The sequence below is a fragment of the Bos grunniens genome, chromosome 16 (genome assembly GCF_055505025.1).
Source record: "Bos grunniens cultivar Pamir isolate PY7600 chromosome 16, Bosgru_T2T1.0, whole genome shotgun sequence".
Taxonomy (NCBI): domain Eukaryota; kingdom Metazoa; phylum Chordata; class Mammalia; order Artiodactyla; family Bovidae; genus Bos; species Bos grunniens.
The window spans coordinates 29,062,868-29,088,761 of NC_141180.1; the positions used below are offsets into that span (position 1 = coordinate 29,062,868).

The following is a 25,894-nucleotide window of genomic DNA, read 5'->3' on the forward strand; positions in this document are numbered from 1 at the left end:
CCATCTGAGCCACCGGGGAAGCCTTGGTTATATATTCAAAAAGCCGTATCTATGTTAATGGGGAAAGATCTATTATAGGTTATTTTATAGCCCAAAGTAAAAAGACTAATATATGTTATTTTATTAGCTGGTAGATAAAATTTTTCTAAATGTAATCAATGCTTGTTTATAGTGGTAGAATTTTTCATTAAAATCAAACAAGTTTAAAAAGTAACAAAAATAAACCAAAGGGTCCCCCAGATATTCTGTAGGGTGGCCAATCATCTCAGTTCACCCTGGACTGGGAGGTTTCCTGGGATGCAGGACTTTGTGTTTCAGACCAAGACAGTCCAGGTAAACGGAGCTGAGTTGGTCCCACTACAACTCCGACTGTGTCCTGTGAGCTCAAAATCAGTTCTTCACAAACTTCCAAACCAGCTCAATTCCTATTTTTTTTAAAACAATGGATAAACATTCATTTATAATGGAAACCAGAAAAAAATTGTATTTAAAAAAAAACAAAAACAAAACAAGCACCAATCTTGGGAGCAGCCATGGATATAATCAATGGTAGGTGGAAACAGCCAGAACATGGAGGGATGTCACAAGAAGGGCAGGCCTGGGGGGTACCTGGGGGGGGGATTAAGGTGTCGTGCCTGATGATGGATGTTTGGGAGAGGAGGGGAAGAGGAGGACACTGTGCTGATTGGGGGCACGTTTACTTTTTTCCTTTCTTGTTTGCCCTGGTCTTCCTTGCTGTGTGCAGGCTTCCTCTAGTTGCAGTGAGCCGGGGCTACTCTCCAGTTGTGACGTGAGGGTTTCTCGTTGCAATGGCTTCTCTTGTTGCAGAGCACGGGCTTCCGTAGATGCAGCACATGGGTGTAGTCGCCTCTCGGCATGTGAAATCTTCCTGGACCAGGGATCGAACCCATGTCCCCTTGCATTGGCAGGGGGACACTTTTTAACCCACCCCCCAGCACTGCCACCACCTCAGTTTGCTCTTCTGTAAAATGGGACTTGAACTAGATCAAGACTCACTCACTCTTTTAGGAGCCAGAACAAGTGGGAGTTGTAGTGTCAGAGCTCTCAAAGACAGGAAAGTTGGCATCTGATTTCATTATTTTAAGTTGAATTTACAGAGAGCTGTTTAATGAAACCAAACCAACACTCTATTATAAAATCAGATATGACACCACAGCCGTGAGCATGTGGTCCCAGGAGGAAGACAGCACTGTCAAATGGGCAGTATCAAAACAAGCAGGTGGCCGTCTCCAAGTTTTCCCATTAATACTTGCCGGCTCCTTGCTCATTTGTCTGTCTGTTGGCGTTCCTTTTGCCAACAAGTGGTTATAGGCACCAGAGGTTCCAGAAAAGTTTGTTAGAGAAAATGTAAAATCAAGAAGAGAGTGGCCATTAATTTACAAGATTTTTTTCAGTCAACGGGGGAAAAGCTATGATCTCATCCTGGCAGAGGAAAACCCAAGTCCGACTTTGGAGGTGCCACCAGCATTTCAAAGGAGCCTGGCCCAGGACGGATTAGATGGGAGGATAAGTAGGGTGTTTTCCAGCCAAATCTGAGGATGCTCTCCAGCCCCAGCTGCTGTGTGAGTCACCAGGCAGCTGGCCCTGGCAGCACCTTACCAGGAGCAATTGTCCTGTCTTCTGGTCCCAATATCAGCTGTTCCCAGCCACAGACACACGCACAACAGAGCGGGCCTCAGCTGAAAGCCTAATGTCAGAGGGAATCAACAAGGCTTGCGAGGCAGCTGGGCAGGGGTCCTGCGTTCCCGGAACAGCAGTCAGGGTAGGCACTTGTGCCCGTGACAGATTCCAGGAGCAGCAGAGCCAAGCTGCCAGCTGTCCTCTGGGGGAGGCCACCCCGGCAACTGCAGAGGGGCCAGTGGAACCTTGCGGTGGTCCCAGCCCGGGGGGCACACTGTATGCAGCCTGGAGTTCCAAATCCAGACAGGTGACAAACCAAGGTCAGGAGCTGCAAAGTTGACAGGAGACAGGTGGCCGGGGGCGTTCATCCTTTCAATAGATATCAAATGAATCATCAGTATTCACCAGCTTTATTTTTATTTCAGAAGGTAATACATACTCTTGGTAAAAAATATGAAAAGACTATAGGAGTGTATCAAGTCAAAAAGTAGACACCCCTCACTTGTATGACACCTGCAGTCCCACCATCCACACAACACTTGGTGTGTGGTCTTCTTGATTTACTTAGGTTCATCTATAAAACATTTATATACGTACATATAAACACGCTGTCTTCTAACCAAAAATAGGATTTTACTTCTCATACTGTTCTGCAACTTGGTTTTTTCACTTAACACTGTATCACACTGTACATGTGAGCCCATATATATCTATTCATTCTAAGTAAGATTCCATAGTATGAATATAATGAATGAAGCTTTCACCTCTTTTCCTATTTTCCCCTCTCACATGGCTGCAATGAACATCCATGGACATACATCCTTGCACTGGTCAGTCTCTACGCTACACAGATCCTGCAGCATCAAAGGATCATGGAGCTGGCACATTAGAATGTTTAATAGATGCCAAATAGCTTCTGAAAACGGGTTACGGCCCCTTCCATAGTGCACAACAGTGCCTGGCAAACAGCAGCAATTGTTAACCATTTTGGGTCTCTCAAATCTTTTGAGAAGCAAATCACATCTACAAACATGCCCATGAGTTCCCAGCCCTACTCCACCTCCGCCCTGAAGCCCAAACTGAACTGCTGGCTAAGTCTCCTTTTTTACAGGAAATCCATTTAAAGCTGTGATGACATCTTTTCTCCCAAGCATCATTAGAGCTCCTGGGGAGAGCTGCTTCAACTCCGGCTGCCTGATTCACACAGGCAGTGCAGAGTGGGGAGGGAGAAAGCTGGGAATCTGCACACAAGGCTCTGCTCTATTGAGTTAATCTGATTATTTTCTTGTGTGTCCTGCAGGTGATTGAAAATAACTAACCACCAGAAGTCCCTGGGACTGTTTCAGGCTTGGAAAGGTCACAGGAGAAAAATAACAATAAAGTGACAACTACTTGAATCACATCTTGGTGAGAGTCTTATTAGCAAACCGTACTCATGTCTAGGGCCCTGAAAGCAAGAAACAGGCTCGGGGTCTTTAAGCTGAGCTTACAGGCTCAGCAAGTGGGTGGGGGATGGGGGGTACAAGGGTCCTGAAGCCAGGAAGACACAGGCTGGACTCAAGAAGGCCCAAGTCTGGCCGTGTCTCTCCACTGGTTAATTGTGTTCCGTGGACAAGTGACTTAACCTCCCCTAACACACGGCTCCCACCCCAGTCACTTCTTGGGATGGGGGTGGGGGGTTCAAAAGAAATAAGAGCTGGGGAAATATTTCCCAAATATTTCCCCAAAAGCCACAGTCTCCTTTATATAAGAAACAATAAAAAGTTAGAGCAAAATAAGGGGGAAATGGGTGAAAGAGAGTCCATATTCACCTTTTTATTTTTTTAAAGAACACTGCAATATAAAAAAACTTGATAATTTTTAAAATTTCATTTAGGATTTATGGATTCTAGCTCTTCAGATTCTGGTAGCCCTAAACTGATCTAAGAGAGATGCTGGTTTGTTTGTAGCCAAAATTTCCTAAAGATCAGTGGTTCTCCAGTAGGGGTCTATGAGGAAGATTTGGCAATGTCTGAAGACACATTTGGTTGTCGAGACTCAAGAGAGGTGGGTGGAGGCCAGGCTGCTCAACATCCCACAGTGCACAGGATGGCCCCACAACAAAGGATTCTCTGGCCCCAGTGTCAGCTGTGCCGAAGCTGAGAAGCCCTGATGTAGAGAAAACACAGGGGTCACAGGCCACAGCCACCAGCCATGAATGGGTCACGGGCAAAAACTCCATGATGTCCACGGCATTCTGCTCCTCCTCCTCCATCGCTGGTCATCTGGCTCCAACTTGGAAGCTACCAGGACTGTCTGCCATCTGTGGGGAAAGAGCAGACCCTCTACAGGCTACAGAATCCTCTGATGGATATCGGCCACAGTTGTAGGAAAGTCCAGGCCTTAGCCACAGCCAGAGCTGGAGCAGGAAGGTTTCAGGGTGAATGGTAAGGCAGGGTGAGGGGTCCTGAGCTCATTATGTTTTAAAGAAAAGTTTTTTCCGGAGGAAATTAAAACAGCCCGGCATCTGTTTGTAAATTCCTTTCACTGAAACAGCATTAGCGACCTGTGAAAACACAACCACAGGGAGGCCTGTGAGTCAGAACTTTAAAAACAACTCTAGGGACTTCCCTGGTGGCCCAGGAGTTAAGACTTCGCCTTCCACTGCAGGGGATGCAGGTTCGATCCCTGGTCAGGGAGCTAGGATCCCACAAGGCTTGTGGCCAAAAAACCAAAGCAGAAAACAGAAGCAATGTTGTAACAAATTCAATAAATACTTTAAATATGGTCCACGTCAAAAAAATCTTTAAAAAAATAAAATAAAACAAAAAATAGCTCTGGCTGCAGCCTTCTTGAGTGTGTGTATGTGTATGCGTGTGCTGGGCAGGGGGTGGAGATAAGGGAACAAGCATCTCAACTATAAGTTTAGAAAAGTCAAAATTCACCATAGAAATAACAAAATAATGCCATTTGCAGCAATATGGATAGACTTAGAGATAGTCATACTGAGTGAAGTCAAACAAAGACAAATACCGTAAGTGAAGTGAAGTTGCTCAGTCGTGTCTGACTCTTTGTGACCCTGTGGACAGTAGCCTACCAGGGTCCTCGGTCCATGGAAATTTTCCAGGCAAGAGTACTGGAGTGGGTTGCCATTTCGTTCTCCAGGGGATCTTCCCGATCCAGGGATTGAACCCGGGTCTCTCGCATTGCAGGCAGACGCTTTACTGTCTGAGCCACCAGAGAAGCCCATATACACACCACTATAAAATAGATAACCAATAAGAGCCCACTGTATAGCACAGGGGACTCTACTTAACAGTCGGTGATGGCCTATGTGGGAAAAGAATCTAAAAAGAGTGGATAAATGTATGTATAACTGATTCACTTTGCTGTTCACCTGAAATTATTAATAACACAACACTGTACACAACTATACTCCAATAAAAGTTTTCTAAAAAGAAAATTCAAAATTCAAAAATTCATAAAATTCAAGTCAGATTAAAAGGTCTACATAAAGAAAAGTTGAGAGAAGAGACCAGGCCCAGGAGTTGAGCACATTGCTTAACCCTGATGGGCCCCCAACTGCCTGTGAGACTTTCTCTTCCACGGCCATGGCTCACGGCACCCCTGGAGTCCTGCCAGGGATGGCCCTGCACCTGCTTTTCTCCTCTCCTCTGCTCAGCAAAGCTGAGCCAGAGACTCCCCAGGAAGAAGGAGTGGTCAGGGCCCTCACAGCCCCTTCTCGTGGCACAAATAACCTGAGCAGAGCAGGAGGGGACCCCGCATGTTCTGAGCCCCTTGGAGGAGAAGCCATTCTGAGTGGGGCATTGTCCATCCGCACTTCGCTATTCTCACTGGGGCCTCCCAAGTCGGGAGATACTAAAGGGATTCCTGATTCTTGAGGGTCAAGAGTAAAGACTACACAGAGGGGCAGAGGGTACAGGCCTGCAACCTGCCATCAGGGGCTGTGCTCGGGTACTGGGCTGTCCCACGCTGGCAATGAGGACCGGCTCCATCAGTGGGAAGTGTGGGAGGTGTCAGCCTGGCACCTCAGAGGCCAGGGAAGGCTGTCTTTGGCATAATGAGCAAATGTCACCGCAGGCAGCGTTGCTGTTCGTTGTTTTAGTCACTTAGTCGTGTCCAACTCTTCTCAAGCCCATGGACTGCAGCTTGCCAGGCTTCTCTGTCCATGGGATTCTCCAGGCAAGAATACTGGAGTGGTTTGCCATGCCCTCCTCCAGGAGATGATCCTGATCCAGGGATCGAATCTGCATCTCCTACACTGGCAGGCATATTCTTTACCACTGAGCCACCAGGGAAGCCCCACTACAGGCAGTAACTTCGTGCATTTACAGAAGCAAAAGCATCAACCCTCAGGGCAAGCCTTTGGCTTGCAGAAGAAATCTTTGGCTTGGGCTTGGGGCCCTGCTCACCCCCACCCTGGGGAGGACACACTGGCCCTCCAGCAGCCTCACCCTGAGGAGGAGGGTCTGAAGGTCCTCACAGTGAGCCCACTGCTCAAAAATGCTGTCCAGGGTCTCGATGTACCAGGAGCCGCTCTTGGGATCCCTCCAGGAGACAAAGCCTGCAGAAAGAGAAAGGCTGAGCTTCGCTGGGGAGCCACCCTCCCCACGCAGGTGGGCCCGCCCCCAGACCTTGACTGATGTCCATAGCCCTCTAGAGCCTGCATCTCTGGGCTCTGCGTGATCTTATTTCATCCTCGCCACCACCCTGTGACTTTGGTTAGGGTTCTTGTTTTCCCAACAAGGCAATCCAGGCTTGGAGAGGTCAAGTGAGTCTTCCAAGGGATAAGAAAGAAGGAAACAAACATTTGTCACACCTGCTGTGTGCCAGGCACTGGGCTCAGCAGTGGGCCAGCCACCTTGTTAAAATCACCATGATGATCCCCAAGGTACAGTTAATATTCCCATTTTAAAGATGAGAAGACTGAGGCAGGGCCAGGACAAGGGTGAGGAGACTAAGGCAAAGGTGCTTGCCTCCTTTCATTGTGCGTTCTAGGCACCTTGACTGCCTCGCCCTGAGCTGAAGCTCAGAGAGGTGAAGTAACTTACTCAGGGTCACAGAGGCAACGAAGCGGCAGAACCAAGACTCACACCCAGGTCTTTCCTTCACAGCACTGCTGCTTCCAGGGCAGATGAGGGGACTTGCCAGCTAGAAGGACGAGGTCTCCGGATCCGCTCACCTGGGAAGGTGGAGTAGGACACCAAGATGTCGCTGGGCGTGGGCAAACTAGACACGGCATCTGGCTCGTCAATGGAACGTGGGCCTTCCTGGAATGGGGTAGCATCCGCCTCAGGGTCGCTACTGGGGGTCTTATCTTCAGGGGAAGTGGACTCCACCTCAAACCCGTGGTCTTTCTGCTCTGCAGGAAGCGGAAACAGACTCAAGTTGTCAGTGAGACACCCAGACCAGGGCTCCCACTTCTCCGAGCCACCAGCCCTGAGAGGCCTGATCCCCTCTGGAGCCAGGGGCCTAGTGCCGGGCGAACATGAGCAGGAAGCCTCAACAGGAGCTTTACTTTTACTAAAACAAAATTTTTGCATGTTCATTAAATAAAGTGGGGGCGGGGGGGAGCCAGAATGCAGACATTTTAAAAACAGCAAAATAAACCAGTTAGATGGTATACACGCCGAAGAACTGGAAACAGGTGTTCAAACAGGAACTTATGTAGCAACGGTCATCGTATTATTAACAACAGACAAAAGGCAGAAACCACTCATGTGTCCAGGGACAGATGAATGGAGGTATAAACATCCAATAGAATATTACTCAAGCTTAAAAAGGGATGAAATACTGCATCATAATACACTGTGGATGGGCCTCCAGAGTAGGCTAGGTGAAAGAAGCCAAATGTCAAAGGCCACATGATATCCTGTTTATATGAAGTATCCAGAAGAGGCAAATCCAGACAGAAGAACGCAGATTAGTTGTTGTTAGAAGGGGGAATGGAGGGACTGCTACCGGGTATGCAGTTTCTTTGGGAGGAAGATGAAATGTTCTAGAATTAGATGGTGATGGTGTTCCCACAACATTGTGACTGTACTGACAAACACTGAATTGAACAATTTTAAACAGTTAAAATGGCAAATTTTATTTTATGTCATTAAAGATCAAGTCACAGGCTTCCCTGCTGGCTCAGTGGTAAAGAATCAGTATGCCAATGCAGGAGACACAGGTTCAATCCCCGGTCTGGGAAGATCCCACATGTAACTGAGCCCGTGCACCACAACTGTCGAGCCTGTGCTCTGGAACCTGGGATGACTACTTCATAACTACTGAAGTCCAGACACCCTAGAGCCCAGCTGTGCAACAAGAGAGGCCACCTCAGTCGGAAGCCCACGCACCACAACTAGGGAGTGGTCCCCCACTCACTGCAACTGGAGAAAGCCTGTGTGCAGCCACGAAGACCCAGCACAGGCAAAAATCAAAAATAAAAACTCAGGTCACACCAGGGAGTTCCCTGGAGGGCCGGTGGTTGAGTCACCACACTTTTATTGCCAGGGGCAAGGGTTCGATCCCTGATCGAGGAACTAAGATCCCACAAGCTACACCACCAAAATGAGAGAAAGAAGGCACCTAAAAAGAGCTTCAGTAAAGATAGGCAGAGGGTGGAGTGGCCCAGAGGCTTCTGGAGCAGGCGGCTGTGACCCAGTCTCCCTTGTGAGAAGGGAGAACAGTCCTGCGGGGAGAAACCGCACCTGTCAGGCAGGTCCCAGGGCAGGAGAGCGGGTTTGTGTGGCTGGATCCATGGTGGGTAACAGCAAGGAACGAGGAAGATCATGGTTCATGGGACAGAGATAGGCCAGATGGCTCTGGAAACCCCACAATAATAACCCCAATGTCGACTGACCTCTCACCTGAAGCTCAGAAACGTGGTAATCTGTGATCTCACGGCTAATATGCAGGGGACCAGGACTCCAGCCTACATTCTTCTGGCTCTCAGCTACCCTGCTGCTTCCCATGGGGGCCCCCCAAGGCTGCACGGGGGGCTTCTTAGGTCTGTGAAAACTGGACTGCTATCCCAGGTCACTGCTTCCGGTTGTCTTCTTGACCAAGATTCTGGAATCCAGCCTGGGTTCCGGGAATGACTTGAAGTGGGACAGGGAAGGGCACCTGGGATGGGAGCGTGGGGCTGTGGGTCCGCCCCGGGCAGCAGGGTGCAGTGGGGGAGGGGCACTTCAGCGAGGGGGATGCCCCAGGAAGGGCTGAAGGCGACGGGGCAGGCAGAGGGGCTGCCTCTGAAAATGGAGCAGAGACGATGGGCTCCGGGAGGGGAGGATGGGGGACAGAGGAAGAAGGGGGCCAGACAGGGGATACCGGCTGTGTCTCGACTCACGCGTCACCCTCCTACAAATCTGAGGGGAAGACCTCACCTACGGGTCATGCAGGTAAGGCACTGCTTTCTTCTTAAGGAACCTCACTGACTCAAAACTCCTGGGAGGAAGCCTGACTTCCCATGAGCATAAACACAGTGGGAAGAGGAGCCGTTCCCTCAGGACATAAAATCCACAACCACTGTCGTCCATGATTCCTGCTTTCTGGCCTCTCAGCATGACCTCCAAAGTTCTGGAGGGGTCACCCCCAAACCTCAGGCCCCTCTGCTCTGGCCAAGGTCATCACACAGCTCACTCACTGACATTTCACACCAGAACTACTGACTCTGAGGTGCGTTCTTTCACCTTGGTGCCCACGCTCTCTCTTAATGATGGGGCAGATGACATTTAGATTTTTAAATTGTTTTAACTTGCAACAACAGTGAATCTTAAAATAGCAACACGAGTCACCAAAAGCCAGGGCAGACCAGTTCAGAGACATGTAACAACAGGACACCTCACCAGACACTGGCAGAGATCCGCAGCCTTTGGGTATTTCTGGTTTCAGCTGATGGTGGCGCCCTCACGTGGCCACAGCGTTAAACACATGATACTAACGCATATATATGGAATTTAGAAAGATGGTAACAATAACCCTGTGTACGAGACAGCAAAAGAGACACTGATGTATAGATCAGTCTTATGGACTCTGTGGGAGAGGGAGAGGGTGGGGAGATTTGGGAGAATAGCATTGAAACATGTATAATACCATGTATGAAACGAGTCGCCAGTCCAGGTTCGATGCACGATACTGGATGCTTGGGGCTGGTGCACTGGGACGACCCAGAGGGAGGGTATGGGGAGGGAGAAGGGAGGAGGGTTCAGGATGGGAAACACAGGTATACCTGTGGCGGATTCATTTTGATATTTGGCGAAACTAATACAATATTGTAAAGTTTAAAAATAAAATAAAATTAAAAAAAACAAAACACAAGGGGGTAAAGCAGGGACCAGAATTTCAAATGCCATGCGTGGTAAGTCGCTTCAGTCGTGTCCGACTCTGTGGGACCCCATAGACGGCAGCCCACCAGGCTCCCCCGTCCCTTGGATTCTCCAGGCAAGAACACTGGAGTGGGTTGCCATTTCCTTCTCCAATGCATGAAAGTGAAAAGTGAAAGTGAAGTCACTCAGTCATGTCGGACTCTTAGCGACCCCATGGACTGCAGCCTACCAGGCTCCTCCGTCCATGGGATTTTCCAGGCAAGAGTACTGGAGTGGGGTGCCATCGCCTTCTCCAAATTTCAAAGGTGGCACCTTATTTACTGCTTTCCATCTCTGGAGTTCTCCTGTTCTCAGTTAATCTGTTTGGTTTAGTTTTTATTGGTGGAAGTCTACGTTACTTCAGATTTTGCTCACAGATATTTTTATATGGTTTTATTTCAAAGTCAAACAATTAGAATGCACAAAAGATGCACGCATACTACGGGCATTGTGTCAGGCAGGGGCCCAGCTGTAGGGCAGGTGGGACTACCCTGCCCTCAGAGGGCTGACCAAGGGATGAGGCCATCTCGATACTAGGAGAAAGTGCTAAGGCAAGGGAAAAATAGGGGCTTCAGGAGAACAAGGGCCAGTGAACCCTGACTCTGTGCAAGGAAGGGGATATTCAGGGAAGACTTCCTGAAAGCAGTGACAATAAATTGTAACCAGAAGGATGGATGATTAAGAGTTGGCCAGGAGATAAGGCAGAGGGGTGGCACATAGGAAGGCTGAGGAGTAAGCCAGAGCCTGACATCCTAGGAAGCTTGAGCAGTGCTGGGGTGGGCACAGCATGCCAGGCAGGGGAGGCAAAGAGGTCAGGGCCAGTTCACCTGGAGATGACCTCATGTCCCATAATCCAGGACACACAATGTTCTTCTCTCTTCCCTCTTTTATTTTACAAGAAAACCAGGTAATGGTGAAGTGGGGCTCAGGTTTAAAATCAGGACATATAGCGAAGCTACAAACAATCTAAATAATCCTTAAAAATTACTGACTCCTTAATACCTAAGCCTTTGAGAATTCCAACAGTTAATCCGGCAGTGGCCTCCCTTTCTCTGTAACAGTGGCAGGGAGGCGGGTTGATGGAGGTCAGGAGAATGACAGGAGGTAAGGAAAATGAAAGAAATTTCCTCTTTCCTCTGCGTTGTTTGTTTTCGCCAAGTCTGAGGTTGAAGTGGCCACAGTTGAATGATCCCCTGATGCTACAGCATCATGAGATCCAAACCTCTAAAAGTTTTACAGAGTTCAGGCTACTCCAACTAGATGGAGGTGCCACTTTCGGACAGCAGTGACCATGTCTGGGACCCCCTGGATGCCTGGATCGACCTCTACTTTCCCACTAGCCTCATCAGCAGCGATGCCAAGGGCTGCTTACCTCCACCACAGGCCTGGATGAAGAAAAGCTTGGGCTTCCCTCTCAAGCTGGGGCAGCCAGTACCATTGAAAGTGTTCACAATTCTCTCGACGGACACAGGACATCCATCTGTGCCATAAACAGCCCCTGGGAACTGGAGGTGGCTAGCCTAGAAGACCAAGAACTCTGGTGACAAACCCAAGAAGTTACAGTAGGAATCCAATGGCCTGTTTGTGCAGAGGCTTTGTGGGGACCAAGCATTTAGAAGGTTCCACCAGGGGCACAAGGCTGAGTGAAACACAGCAGGTTGGTCCCGGGCAGCCTCAATTCCAAGGGTCTCAAACTCACATGCCTATAAGCACCAGATAGCCTAACTCAAGAACACTGGCCAGCTTCCTCTAGATTGGTTGTTCTCAAAATGTGGTCCCTGGACCAGCAGCATCAGCATCACCTGGAAACTTACAAGACATGCAAATTCCTACCCAGATTTCCCAAATCAGAAACCTGGGTAGTGGGGACCAGATATCTGGCCCTTTGGGTACCTCTGTTACAGCTACATTGAGAACGACTACTCTAAAGCAATTACTCTTAAACTTTGTGTTTTCAGGGGTCTTGTCAAAGCACAGGCTCTGAATGAGAACTTAAATTCTCCTGAGCTGCCAGGCGATGCCCATGCTGCCGTCCAGGGGCCACGCTGTGAATGAAAGGACCAAAGTGGTGGCCCCAGCCCAGCCACAGGCCAGAATTTTGCTCTTTGAGGATAAGGGCCTGATGGGTCAGACCTTTGTGGTTTTTCAGGACAAGCTGAAAATCGTGACTTCTGTGCTACAGTTGCCAGTTTTGAAAACACTATACAATCCACTGGGGTTGTTACCTCTGCTCTGTCCAGCCCCTCAACTCAAAAGATGAGGAAACTGAGGCCCAGAAAGGGGGAGAGCCTTGGCCACCATGACCCAGCACATTAGCGGTCAAGGCCAGAGTGGGTCCCAGCGTCCCAACTCACAGCCAGCAGCAAAGGGCCCAGAACAACACCCAGCAGGACCAAGACAGGAGCTGGGAGCTCTCGTAAGCTGTGCCCTGCTCAGAACAAAATCCAGCTTACCTCTTCCTGCCTCTCCCAGATGGTTTCTCCCAGGGTCACAGCCCTCCCACCCAGGCAGGAGGAGCACCCAACTTCTCAGAGGGCCAATTGGCTTCTGAGAAAACAGCAGGAGGTGGACAGGGCCCTGTGGCTCTTCCCACAAAGGCCAGGGTGTCTTGGACACAGGAAGGGACAAGGCTCCTGCAGGGCCTCTCGGGGCAGCCTTCCTGGCACCTGCTAGAGAAGGTGAGGCCACCTACCTGACAGCCGTGAGACAGGATGACCACCACGCAGCAGTCCAGAGCGCTGTGGTCCTGCCGCGCCAGCTGCATCAAAGCCTGGACCATTTGCTACAAGAGAGGGCCGTGGGTGAGCCCGACCACTGACGGATCAGGTCCTCATCCTGGGCCAGTCCCCTGCTCCCAGGGCCAGCAGTGAAGTTAGGACAGTCACAGTGATCACAAGAGAAGATAGGGGAAGAGATGCTGGGCTAGGCGCTCTTTATCTACTCCCACAATGTCCCTGCTGGCTCAGACGGTAAACAATCTCCCTGCAATACAGGAGACCTGGATTCGATCTCTGGGCCGAGAAGACCTTGCAGGAGGAAATGGCAACCCACTTCAGTATTCTTGCCTGGAGAATTCCATGGGGCAGAGGAGCCTGGTGGGCTACAGTCCATGGAGTCACAAAGAGTCAGACATGACTGAGCGACTAACACTTACCTAACGCAACCCTAGGAGGTGAGGACAGTTCTCGCTTTATAGACAGAGAAGCTTAGGCTCGGGAGTCACACGGGGAGTGGGGGAGTCAGTCCTCAACCCGAGTCTCTGAGTCTGGAGCTCTCGCTGGTAACCACTGAGCCATAGTGCCTCTTGCGGTCCTCCAGACTGAAGGGCTTGTCTTGGGGAGGCGCTGGCTTTCAGGGGCCCTCTTTAGGACACTACCCCACGAGCCCCCGTTTCTGTCCGTGCACAGGGCCTGTACCTTGGCAGTCAGGTCACATTTCACCTCCACCACAAACTGCAGCAGGTGGAAGCGTCGCCGCATCCTCTCACAGTCGATGTTGGAGCCCGTGCGGGCCCTGAGCCCCGACTCGCGGCAGAAGTTCACGTTGTTGATGATCAGGCAGTGGCCGCAGGGGTCTGCGTTCAGGACATAGGCCTGCCCAAGCAGAGGGAGCAGCGTAAACCAGGGTCTCGCTGCACTCCTCAGGAGAGAAGGCGACCCCCTGCGTCTCACCCACGGGAGGACAGTCTGGAGAGACGGGACAGAGCCCGCAGTCTGCCTCGCTCTGAAGATTAGCTCCCCTCAGAGTACTCAGGATGGAACCGCTAGCTGAGAAATCCAGCTGCCCTACACACTGACCCCCAAAGGACCAACAGGCCGCCCAGTCCTGGAGAGTACTGACAATCACGTGATCAGCTCTGCTGGCAGACTCCTGCCCAAGGCACCCTTGGAGAGTCTGAGGCCACTTCCTCTCAAGGTTCAGTGTTTCTCTAGTAATTCTCTCTCACAGCAGCCTGGGTTTTTTTGCTGCTGTTGTTTATGGCACTCTACATTCTACACTACTATGGCACTCTACACTCTACATCTACTCTATTTACACTTATATATTTCTTTGTGTGACTAGTCTCCGCTAGGCTGATGGCTCCACGAGTGCTAGAAACTTGAGTGGCTGGTTCCCAGGTGTCCTAGTGCGAAGTCCAGGCTGACACAGGGGAGTCACACAATAAATACTGTGACTGAGACAGGCAGTGACTTGGTCCAGGGTGGGTGCCACAGCCGATTCTCATACTGACCCCTCCTTAGAGCTAACCCAACTTCACAGATGAGGAAAGAGCAGGGTGAGACAGTCTGCTTCAGGAGAGCTGTACCAGGGTCAGGGCGCTGTAGGGGGCCCAGGACTGAGCTGGGCTGAGCTCCTGGGGCTCCTGACACAGCTGCAGGAAGGACCTGGGAAGGACCTGGGAAGCAGAGAGCAGACGAGCCGAAAGCCAACACAATCGGCCCCAAATGACATGAAGACTCACCAGATCGGCATTTCCCTTGGCTCTGTCCTGAGGACCTGGAGAGAGAAAGAGGGAAGACGTGAATGTCAGGGTCCAGCAGGGAAGGGACAAGGGACCCTGTGAGGACACGTCCCACAGAAACGCAGAAAAGCAGGAACTCAGGAACTCCCGGGGACTGCTGGTGAAGTCAAGTGGCACAGCCACCTTGGGGAACTATTTAGAAGTTTCCAAGGGTTTCCCTGGTGGTACAGTGGATAAGAATCCACCTGCCAACGCAGGGGACACAGGTTTGATCCCTGGGATGCCCCACAATGACTGAGGACCGTGCAACTAGACCCCGTGCTCCGCAACAAGAGAAGCACCACAATAAGAAGCCCGTGCACCGCAAGGAAGAGTAGCGCCTGCTTGCCTCAACTAGAGAAAGCCCATGCACAGCAATGAAGACCCAGCACAGCCAAAAATAAATAAATAATTTTTTTAAAGACATTAAAAAAAAAAAGAAGTTTCCAATAAGGTTGAACACACACCTACTATCTGACCAGCAACTCTACTCTCAAGTACAGAGCCAAGAGAAACGAGCACAGTGGGCACCAAACAACTTGGCCATGAATGATCCTCAAAGCCTTATTCACACTCCCCAAACTAGAAACAACCCAAACATCCAGCAGCAAGTGGATGCGTAAGCCAACTGTGACACAACTATACAAAGGGACACGACAGAGCTTAAAAAGGAGGAGGTACATGCAACGCCACGGATAACTGCCAAATACCATTCCGAGTTTTTAAACAGCCAGTAGAGTGCATACGGTGTGATTCCATTTATGTGAAATTCTAGAACAGAGAGACATAGGGACGCTCCAGGTCTGTTCCTTCTCTGTGGAATCCATGGAGCCCAGCACACAGTAAAGTGAAAGTCGCTCGGTCATGTCCAACTCTTTGCAACCCCATGGTCTATACAGTCCATGGAATTCCAGCACACACCAAATAGCTGAAGAATGAATAAATGAGTAAAGGTGTGATTTTTCTTTCCATATCAAAAAAGTTTTCATTTCAATTAGCAATAAGTCAACTGACCACCAGCCTCCAAGGTTATGGGACTTTTTATTTTTTAAATAAATAGACATTGACCATCACCCAGTCATGCCAGAGACTATACTCATGATCCAACCATAGTGCCATTCATCGCTCAGAGCTGGCATGGACCTTGTTAGGAGCTATTCTTTTGCCAGTTTAAAAATCATGCCATAAATGCATTTACATTCCATCTTTTAAATTAAAAACAGTTTTACCTATCCTGAAGACTCCCATTAGACCACAGATTTAATTCTTAAACAACTGCTCATTTCCAAAATTCCACTGCACTCCCAAAAATACCATTATCTACTACATATCCAGACATGAGAATTGGACCATAAAGCAGGCTGAGGACTGAAGAACTGATGCTTTTGAATTGTGCTGTTGGAGAAGACTCTTGAGAGTCTCTTGGACTGCAAGGAGATCAAACCAGTCAATCCTAAAGGAAATCAACTCTGAATATTCATTGGAAGGACTGATGCTGAAGTGGAAGCTCCATACTCTGGCCACCTGATGCAAAGAGCCAACTCATTGGAAAAGACCCTGATGCTGGGAAAGATTGAGGGCAAAAGGAGAGGAGGCAGAAGAGGATGAAATTAGATACTGACTCAATGGACATGAACCTGAGCAAACTTGGGGAGATAATGAAGGACAGGGGAGCCTGGTGCGCTGCAGTCCATGGGGTCACAGAGAGTCGGACATGACTTAGCGACTGAACAACAGCAGCAACCAATGTTGAAGAATGTGTTTATTTCCTGAACTGGCAGTAATGATCACAAAGTGAGAGAGTAACACCATCAAAACGGCAGAATAAGAGTTTTCTACCACCTTCATTCTCCAAAAGAACATTGATTTTTGACAATTACCCACAGATAAGAATGCCTTTGTGGAAGTCCAAGTGTCTAGCAGAGAAGTTGTAGTATACTGATGGTGCAAAATTCTAATTACATAGGACATATTGAAGAATAAAGACTAGAGGAGATTGCTCCTTCTTCAAAGACAGCAACACAAGACTTTGAGGAATATGAAAAACTAAGGAAACAAGATACCACCAAAAACACACAATGGAAATCTATGATTTGCCCAATAAAGAATTCAAAATTGTTGTTAAGGAAGCTAAGTGAGCTATAAGAAAACATAAAAAGACAATATATATACCCACAAGTGGAACTGCTGGATCATATAGTATTACAATTTTTTTTTTCAAGTATTAGGGCTTCCCAGGGACAATGCAGGAGACCTGGGTTCAGTCCCTGGGTTGGGAAGACCCCTGAAGAAGGGAATGGCTACCCACTCTGGTATTCTGGCCTGGAAAATTCCAGGGACTGTATGGTCAGTGGGGTCACAAAGAGTTGGACATGACTGAGCGACTTTCACTTTCACACCTGAAAGCTGCTGAGCAAGTAAATCTTAAATGTTCTCACCACATATACAAAAAAAAAGTGTTAATTATGTGAGCTGATGGATGTGTGGTCATTTTTCCATAATACATCCAAGTATCGAATCATCACCTTAAACTTACACAATGTGTTATACGTCAATTATATCTCAATGAAGATGGAAAACTTTTTTTCAATTTTTACCTAAAAAAAAAAATCTACTAAGCAAAACGGTTGCTCTTGAGAGGTCCATAGGCCACAGCGACATGTAGAGGGAGTAAACTGACAAAGGCACCGAAAGAAAGAGGTGGGGAGGGGGTCCCCTAGTGCTCCAGTGGTTGCCCTGAGTTCATTCCAGGAAGACCCACATGCCTCAGGGCGACTAAGCCCATGTGCCAAAACTACTGAACCTCGAACCCTAGGGCCCATGCTCCGCAACAAGAGAAGTCACTGCAATAAGAAGAGTAGGCCTCACTTGCTGCAACTAGAGAAAGCCCGAGTGCAGCAAGACCCAGCACAGCCAAATAAGTAATTTTTAAAAAAGGAAAGAAAAGAGGTAAGGAAGGCTCCAGGCAGCAGTCACTGCACTAGCAAAGGCAGGGAGGGGTTCTAGTCCCACACGGAGGATAGAGTAGTCAGATATAACATGCATGAAACCCATTTCTCCCAAAATGACAGCTTCCAAGGGGACAAGAAGCACATATGGGCAAGTGTGTCTGTGAAAGAAGCAGTCATAGCATGAGCATCGCTGAGCACATGCCCATGGCTCCAGCAGAGACAGAAGGCAGGAAACACACCCCCTCTGCTGCCCAAGGGAAGGAAGGGTAGATGTCCTAGTGCTGGGCCTAGGCAACACAAATCACACACAGAGCACTTCCCGGGTCATCCAGTGGCTGAGACTCCAAGCTCCCAATGCAAGGGGCCTAGGTTCGATCCCTGGTGGGGGAACTTGATCCCACGTGACACAACTAAAGATCCCACATGCCACACTCAGTTAAGTTAACCATTACTACTAATATTATTATCAGCATCCATACCATGGCAATGGCCAACTGGGCAACCATGAAATAGAAAGTGCTACGTCTCCACATGCTGCCATGGAAACAAAGCCCTAAGAAAAAACCACATGTACATCAACAAGAGAATGGGTAAATAAACCGTGGACAATTCAGAATAAGAACTAGCTCACAATGAAACAGAATTAACTTCTGATACACACAACAGCATGAGTGAATTTCACAAATATAATGATTGCAAGAGAAGCCAGACTCAGAGAGTACATAGGATTTCATTTGCACTGAAGTTCAAGGACAAGCAAAAGGCATCTGTGGCAACAGAGGTCAAAATAGTGATTCCTTTGGAAGGGGGAAGAATGGGAATAGACTGGAAAGAAGTACAAGAGAGTCTTAAAGGACACCAGAATGCTCTATATGGTAATAATCTGGAGCGTGGTTATCTGTGGCTGCTGTTTAGTCGCTAAGTCATGTCCAGCTTTTTGCAGTCTCATGGACTGCAACCCACCAGGCTTCTCCATCCATGGGGTCTCCCAGGCAAGAACACTGGAGTGGGTTGCCATTTCCTTCTCTAGGGGATCTTCCCCACCCAGGGATCAAATCCATGCCTCCTGCAGTGGCAGGCGGATTTTTTACCGCTGAGCCACCAGGGAAGCCCAATTGGTAAAAACCATCCAGCTGCAGCCTTTGGATTTATGTATTTTACTGGATGTAGCTTTGTGACCATAGGCAATTACTTCACCTCCCTGGGTCTTGGGTTCCTCATCAACAAGAATGGGTCTAATGATGCCCCACCTTGCAGGGTTGTTGTGAGGAGAAGAGGTAAGGGTATGTACAGCACCTACTTGAGACAGACTCTAATAGACGCCTCCTTCCTGCCCTCAAGCTTGCGCTAGTCCACTCGATTCACCTGGACCCAAAGGCAAATCACAAACACTAGATCGATCTGGAAACACTGACCAAAGCCCATGACATGAAAACCAGACTTCAACACATGCTTTTCAGAGGAGGGGCTCTCCTGAACCCCTACCGGAATATTCCACCCATCCCCTATGAGTACTCAGAAAGATAACACCAAAATTAAGTTATGAAGCTCACGCTACCCAGCTGTACCACTGGTCACTTGTCAATGACCGCTTGGTACTCCCACCCACCACCCCCTCTTGGTACTCACAGACATCAGTGAATCCTCCAGAACCAGCGTCCACTGCCCTGGGTACCTCTGGTCTGAGAACCTCAGGCCTGAGCTTGGGTGGCCAGAGCTCCTCCGGCCCCAGCACCACTGGAGCGAGTTTTCCTTGGCTCAGCTTTGATGGGTCCTGCTTCATCACTCTCAGCTCCCCTGGTTTGAGGCCCTCTGGTCCAAGTACCACCGGCTTGAGATCCAGGGGTCTGATGGCCTCCACATCCTGTTTTGCTGCTTGTCTGCTGGTCTTCAATAATGAAGCCAGAGTGTCCTGGCCTGTGTCCTCCAAGCAGGAGATGAACAAAGGAAGGGCCTGACTCCCTCGAGTCTCTAGATCTAGGATTAGTTGCCTGGCCTGATCGCGCCGAGAGCCTGAGCCTGCCCTCTGTTTGGAAAGAAAGACATGTCACTATTATCTACACACTTTGCTTTGATTCTCACCCTGACCCCCAATTCCCATCTACCTAAGTCTAAACAATCAGGTACATGGGCAAAAATTGAGCCTGAGGTTACTCTGAGCATAGGCCACCTGCCAGTCTTCATTTATCTATTCAATCTCTATGTTGGGGATGTCTACTGTGTGCCCAGAATGGGCCAAGTGCTGAAAATGCAGGAGAGAACAGTCTGTCTTCGTGGAGTGACTTCTAACGGAAGATGTAAACAGGAGTTCCCCTGGTTGTCCAGTGGTTAGGAGTCTGCCTGCCAATGGAGGGGACACAGGTTCAATCCCTGGTCTAGGAACTAAGATCCCACATGCCACAGGGCAACTGAGCTTGTATGCCACAGTTACTGAAGCCCACATGCCCTAGAGCCTGTGCTCCACCACTAGAGAAGCCACTGCAATGAGAAGCCCGTGCACCCCAACTGGAGAGTAGCCCCCACTTGCCACAACTAGAAAAAGTCATGCAGAACAAGAAGCCCGTGAACAGCAGGGAGAGGTCTCAGCCCGTGAGCTCCAGTGCAGCCAAAAACAAAAACTGATAAATAATGGGGAAAGGAAAAAAAAGACAAGACAATGACACGGCAAGGACAGAAATACCAGAAGGAAAATCACATGGGGCTGGAAGGGTACAGGTGTACTCAACCCAGACTTGAGAAATCAGGGAAGCCTCCAAGGAGGGGCTAGCGTGCCTGAGCCCCCAGAACACTAAGAAAGGAATAGTGAATTCAGAGAAACGGGAGATTAAGTTGAGTGGGAGAGAGATCTTTGCACAGCCAGGCCAAGAAAGCTGTGAGAGCTACATAAGAGCTTTAAGAAAGAAGCGACAGTGCCTTTTAAAAAACTCAACCTGGGGGCAAAGTGGACAACGGCAGGGAGTGGCCACAGCCAAGTTCCGTGGTGGCAAAGACTTGCAGCTGGAATGGAGAAAAGTCAGAGGACAGACAAAAGAAATAAGGAGGGGAAATCCACAAGACTTGGGCATTGATTGGGCGGACTGTGAAGTTGCAGGAGTGGTCGAGGTTGACAAGTGTCGGGATGGTGAGATCAGAGGAGACAGGGAGCAGGAGGAAGATGCTGGTTATCTGCTGGTTCTCCTTTGAGGCCTAATTCTGGGCAAGTTCCACAGGGATAAGACACCACCCTGTGCACAAATATCCTACAGCAGTGTGATCCAAGAGAATTTTTCATGACAAAGGAAATCTTTATCTGAGCTGTCCAAAATGGCACCCATTAGCCACATGTAGCTACCGAGCACTTGGGTCATGTGACTAAGGAACTGCCTTTTCTGGGTTCAATTTTAATTACTTATATTTACATTTAAATAGCCACATGTGACTAATGGACACTCCACTGAGTAGCACGTGCTTCAGTCAAGTTCAGCTCTTTGCAACCCTATGGACTGTAGCCTGCCATGAGATTTTTCAGGCAAGAATACTGGAGTGGGTTGCCATTTCCTTCTCCAGGGGGTCTTCTTGACCCAGGGACTAAACCTGTGTCTCTTATGTCTCCTGCACTGGCAGATCATTTCTTTACCATTAGCACCACCTGGGAAGCTCCTTGAATAGCACATATTTGTACTATCACTGAGATGATTGATTTTCATTAGCGAAAGTTAGCTACATGCCTACTTTTCTACAAGTAAGTCATGGGGTTTTGATTTCTCTCAATGTTTACAAACACTCACAGACACGTGTTAAACGCATCATTTCATTTAGTCCTCCTCAACAACCTTGTAAAGAGGTTAAATTACAATTACCCCCACCTTAAGGATGAAGGAAACTGAGTTTAAGAAAGTTGCTGCAACTTGCTAATATGTAATATGTCACAGAGCCAGGATGATGTCACAGAGCCAGGATGACAGCCCAGATCCATGTGGTTCTGCCATACTAGGAGTGGTAAAACGGTGGCCCATTGTTCATAACACATTCTTTAAAAATTCTGAATTTGTTGCTAACATTTATTTTTAATTTTATAGTGGAGTATATTTGATAATACTGTCTTAGCTTCAGATATACAACAAAGTGATTCAGTTATACAAGGATCTATTCTTGTACCAGACCACCTTATCTGCCTCCTGAGAAACCTGTAGGCAACAGTTAGAACCAGACATACAACAGAACTGGTTCAGAATTGGGAAAGGAATACATCAAGGTTTATATGGTCACCCTGCTTATTTAAATTCTGTGCAGAGTACATCATGTGAAATGCCAGGCTGGATGAAGCACAAGCTGGAATCAAGAGTGCCAGGAGAAATTTCAACAACCTCAAATATGTAGATGATACCACTCTAATGGCAGAAAGTGAAGAGGACTAAAGAGCCTCTTGATGAAGGTGAAAGAGGAGAGTGAAAAAGCTGGCTTAAAACTCAACATTCAAAAAACTAAGATCATTGCATCCAGTCCCATCACTTCATGGCAAATAGATGGGGAAAAAATAGAAACAATGGCAGATTTTATTTTCTTGGACTCCAAAATCACTACGGACAGTGACTGCAGCCATCAGATTAAAAGATGCTTGCTCCTTGGAAAAAAAAACTATGATAAACCTGCTGCTACTGCTAAGTCACTTCAGTCGTGTCCGACTCTGTGCGACCCCATGGACGGCAGCCTACCAGGCTCCTCCATCCATGGGATTTGCCAGGCAAGAGTACTGGGGTGGGGTGCCATCGCCTTCTCTGATGACAAACCTAGATAGAGCATTAAAAAGCAGAGGTCTATATAGTCAAAGCTATGGTCTTTCCAGTAGTCATGTATGGATGTGAGAGTTGGACCACAAAGAATTGATGCTTTCAAACTGTGTTGCTGGAGAAGACTCTTGAGAGTCCCTTGGACTTCGAGGAGATCAAACCAGTCAATCCTAAAGGAAATCAACCATGAATATTCATTGGAAGGACTGATGTTCAAGCTGAAACTCCAATACTGTGACCACCTGATGCAAAGAGCCAGCTCATTGGAAAAGATCCTGATGCTGGGAAAGATTGAAGGCAGGAGGAGAAGGGAGTGACAGAGGATGAGATGGTTGGATGGCATCACTGACTCATGAGATGGTTGGATGGCATCATGAATTTGAACAAACTCTGGGAGATAGCGAAGGACAGGGAAGCCTGGGGTGTTGTAGTCCATGGGGTCACAAAGAGTCAGACACAACTTAGCAACTGAACAACAACAACAATTCTTTTTAAAATTGGTTTTCCCTTTGGGTTATCACAGATTATTGAGCAGAGTTCCCTGTGCTATTTTTGCTAATGTGTAAAATCAGGAAACAGGAATTCCCTGGTGATCCAGTGGTTAAAATTCCTCACTTTCACTGAAAGGGCCTGGGTTCAACCCCTGGTCAGGGAACTAAGATCCTGCAAGCCTCAGGGCATGGCCAAAAAGACCAAAATAATTTCCCACTTGAAATTGCAACCCACTCCAGTATTCTTGCCTGGAGAATCCCATGGACAAAGGAGCCTGGGCTACAGTCCATGGGGTTCCAAAGGGACAGACATGACTGATCGACTAACACTTTCACTTTTCTCAATATAAAAGATCTGGCAACACTGGGCCAGCATTCTTGTATGATCATACTCAGCTGGAGTCGGAGGGCAGGGCAGAGGCTGCCCATTCTAGTGCCCACCTATTGTGCCTCCAAGGACATTCAAGTTTATCACTCTTGCGAATGTTCCTGGTAGCAAGCATAAGGCCTCAAATTATTTCCACTCCTTAGTACACAGCAGATGCTCATAAGACTTCTCTTAATATTATACATTGGTGACTTCCCATATGATATTTGTCCTATTAAAGACTTCCTCAGTGGTCAGGCCAAGTTCCTGGATGACGCAGAAACTGGCCTGCAAGCAGCCTACAGGGCGCTATGCAAGAGCCTCTAGGAAGCCACACATTCCCACTGTATCTCCTGGTAAGAAATACATCCTGTTCCCTCCTGACCTCACAGGCCTGTGATGAGGGTCAAATACGACAAAGATATGACAGTGCTTTTAATGAGAACCTCAGGGACTTTCCTGGTGGTCCAGTGGTTGGGGATCCACCTGCCAATGCTGGGGACATGGGTTTGATTCCTGGTCCGGGAGGATCCCACATGCTGCAGGGCAACTGGACCCATGCTCTCCAACTACGGAGCCAGCAGGCTAGAGCCCTTGAGCTGCAACAAGAGAAGCCACTGAAATGAGAAGCTCACTCACTGCAGCTAGAGAGTAGGCCCACTTGCCACAACTAGAGAGAGCCTGTGCATAGTAACAAAGACCCAGAACAGCCAAAAATAAATGCTTTTAAAGAGAACCTCAAATGTTTGATTTTATTATTCTCTTCATTATCTGCAGTAGGCCCCTCATCTCTAAACCCCTAAAAGACACATAATACACGAGGGGCTGGCCAAGGAGGACAGGGCAAAGACAGGTACCATCTGATGTGTCCTCATTCTGTGCCTGAAGCTTTTCTGTTTCACAACCCTTATCTCTTTTAGCCCTCACGGCAATATGACATTTTTCCCATTTCACAGCATGGGAAACTGAGGCTCAAAGAGGGTACAGTGCCAGGCAGTCAGACCTCCCTAGTGGGTGCTCTGAACCTTCACCTTCGTGCATGCTCAGAAGCTCAGTCATGTCTAACTCTTTGGGAACCTCATGGACTGTAGCCCACCAGGCTCCTCTGTCCAGGTGATTTCCCAGGCAAGAATACTGGGGTGGGTTCCTTCTCTAGGGGCTCTTCCCCACCCAAGGTTCAAATCCATGTCTCCTGCCTTGGAGGTGGATTCTTTACCACTGAGCCACCTGAGAAGCCAGAACCTCCACCCCAGAGGAGGAAAAAACAGGTATGCCTCTAGACAGGCATCCAGCACTGCAGCGGTTCACAGGTGTACTCTGCTCGTGCAAGGCGTGTAATCGCTTTAGCAAACGCTCAAAAAGGTGTTTGGGGGTTGTTTGGTTCCTCTGGGAAATTTAGCAGGCTCGACGCCCTGGGGGAAAACGGGGTTCCCTCACGATGGTTCCCCAAAGGGAAGGGGTACTGTGTGGCACAGACCGCGGGGTGGGGGGGACGCGACGGGGGGAGGCGAGGGCGGGAGCCGGGCCATTAAGTCACGATGTGGCTTCAGCAACCCTCTCCGCGCGGCCTCGCAGTCCCCAACTGTGACCTGAAGTCTGCGCTGCGCGGGAAGCTGGGGACCGTACCTGAATGTCCTCGATCATGTCGGGAGTGAAGAGCTCGCGACTCAGCAGAGCGTCCCAAAGCGAGGCAACCTGCAGCTCACCGACCAGCCGCACCCGGTACAGCCGCAGGAGCAGCCGGTCAGCCTCGTTCATGGCGAACAGACGGCAGGGACCCCTGTAGCCTCTGTCCGCTTCCGGGCTTCGGCCGCCGCGCCCCGCCTCTCCCCAGGACCTGCCCCCGCGTTGCGCCCCGCCCCCATTCGCCCACGCCCCCGGGGTCCAACCGCCCCCAGGACCCACCTCCGCGTCACTGCACCGCTCCCAGGCCCCGCCACCCCGCTACATCCAGGCTATTCAGCTTCGTCCCCGGCGCCCCACCCACCTCTAGAGCCCGAACCTCCCCAAGATACACCCCCGCGCCGTTGTCAGGGTTCTCTAGCCAGGATTCTCTAGCACTTCGCTTTCTGGTGGCGTAGTGGTAAAGAAACCGCCTGCCAATGCAGGGGACCCCTGTTCCATCCCTAGACTGGGAAGATCCCCTGGAGAAGGAAACGGCAACACACTCCAGCATTCTTGCCTGAAACATTCCATGGACAGAGGAGTCTGGTGGGCTACAGCCCATGGGGTCGCAAAGAGATAAAGAGGCACGCACCATTCATAAACTCTCGGGGCGGGGTGGGGGATGGTCATATTTCTACTAAGAATGTCGTGCCTGGAGCCTTGGTCTGTCCCGCCCAGTTCAACCCGCTCCAGGGCATCGTACCCCTCTAGCTCTGTCCCCTGTCCGCAGTGAAACTGAGTATCCTTTAGCATGCCGGGATCTCCTTGTTTACTGTTTACTGTTCCAAACTTGTCCGATCCAACCAAACCCACCGTACAGTCCTGCATTCCCTTCTTCCCTCCCACCCTAGCACCTCCCACAAAGGAAAAAACGAGCAGAAATCTTGTCCCCTGAATTACCAGTTTGTACGGCTCATTTCCTCATTTTAAAAATTGCTCATACGTCAACTATATTTCAATATTTTAAAAAACCTTCTCACAAACAACATAAAAATATGAAAAAAATCGCTGTCTGTTGAGCAATTGCTAAGTCCCAGCATTGTGCAAGCCATTTTACATTGTATTATCTAATTTCTCCCTGACTACAATCCTACAGGGAGATGAGATTCTTTTCCCCTGTTTTTCAGACATGGACGCTGGGGCTCTAGGAAGTGA

General features: G+C 49.0%; 2 protein-coding genes across 6 annotated transcripts in view; one reads left to right on the top strand and one right to left on the bottom strand.

Moving 5' to 3' along the window:
- Positions 1–2,959, top strand: part of LOC147356426 (chymotrypsin-like elastase family member 2A) — a 16,305-nt gene extending 13,346 nt beyond the window's left edge. The window contains exon 8 of the mRNA XM_086342925.1: positions 2,942–2,959. Coding sequence (XP_086199051.1) covers positions 2,942–2,959 — 18 coding nt within the window. The remainder of the gene's footprint in view (positions 1–2,941) is intronic.
- Positions 2,036–24,886, bottom strand: CASP9 (caspase 9). 5 transcript variants are annotated; one of them, XM_086343842.1, is made up of 9 exons: positions 24,701–24,886; positions 19,077–19,473; positions 14,458–14,492; positions 13,412–13,588; positions 12,688–12,777; positions 11,368–11,515; positions 6,824–7,003; positions 6,096–6,205; positions 2,036–3,943 (listed from the first exon to the last, which is right to left on the bottom strand). In XM_086343842.1, the coding sequence occupies exons 1-9, from the start codon at positions 24,830–24,832 to the stop codon at positions 3,902–3,904; spliced, it is 1,311 nt and encodes a 436-aa protein (XP_086199968.1). In that variant the 5' UTR covers positions 24,833–24,886; the 3' UTR covers positions 2,036–3,901. The 5 variants fall into 5 exon arrangements, with proteins under 5 accessions (XP_086199968.1, XP_086199967.1, XP_086199971.1 ...); XM_086343841.1 differs by having other exon boundaries at positions 2,036–4,186; XM_086343845.1 differs by lacking the exon at positions 19,077–19,473 and having other exon boundaries at positions 2,036–4,186.
- Positions 24,887–25,894: the final 1,008 nt, after the last annotated feature.

Excerpts from the sequence above, each read along its gene's own strand:
- CASP9 (XM_086343841.1), bottom strand. The coding sequence starts at position 24,832 with ATGAACGAGGCTGACCGGCTGCTCCTGCGGCTGTACCGGGTGCGGCTG. Across the intron at positions 12,778-13,411 it reads AATGTGACCTGACTGCCAAG|CAAATGGTCCAGGCTTTGAT; the intron begins GTACAGGCCCTG and ends CCTCTCTTGTAG. Across the intron at positions 7,004-11,367 it reads CATCCAGGCCTGTGGTGGAG|AGCAGAAAGACCACGGGTTT; the intron begins GTAAGCAGCCCT and ends CGCTTCCTGCAG.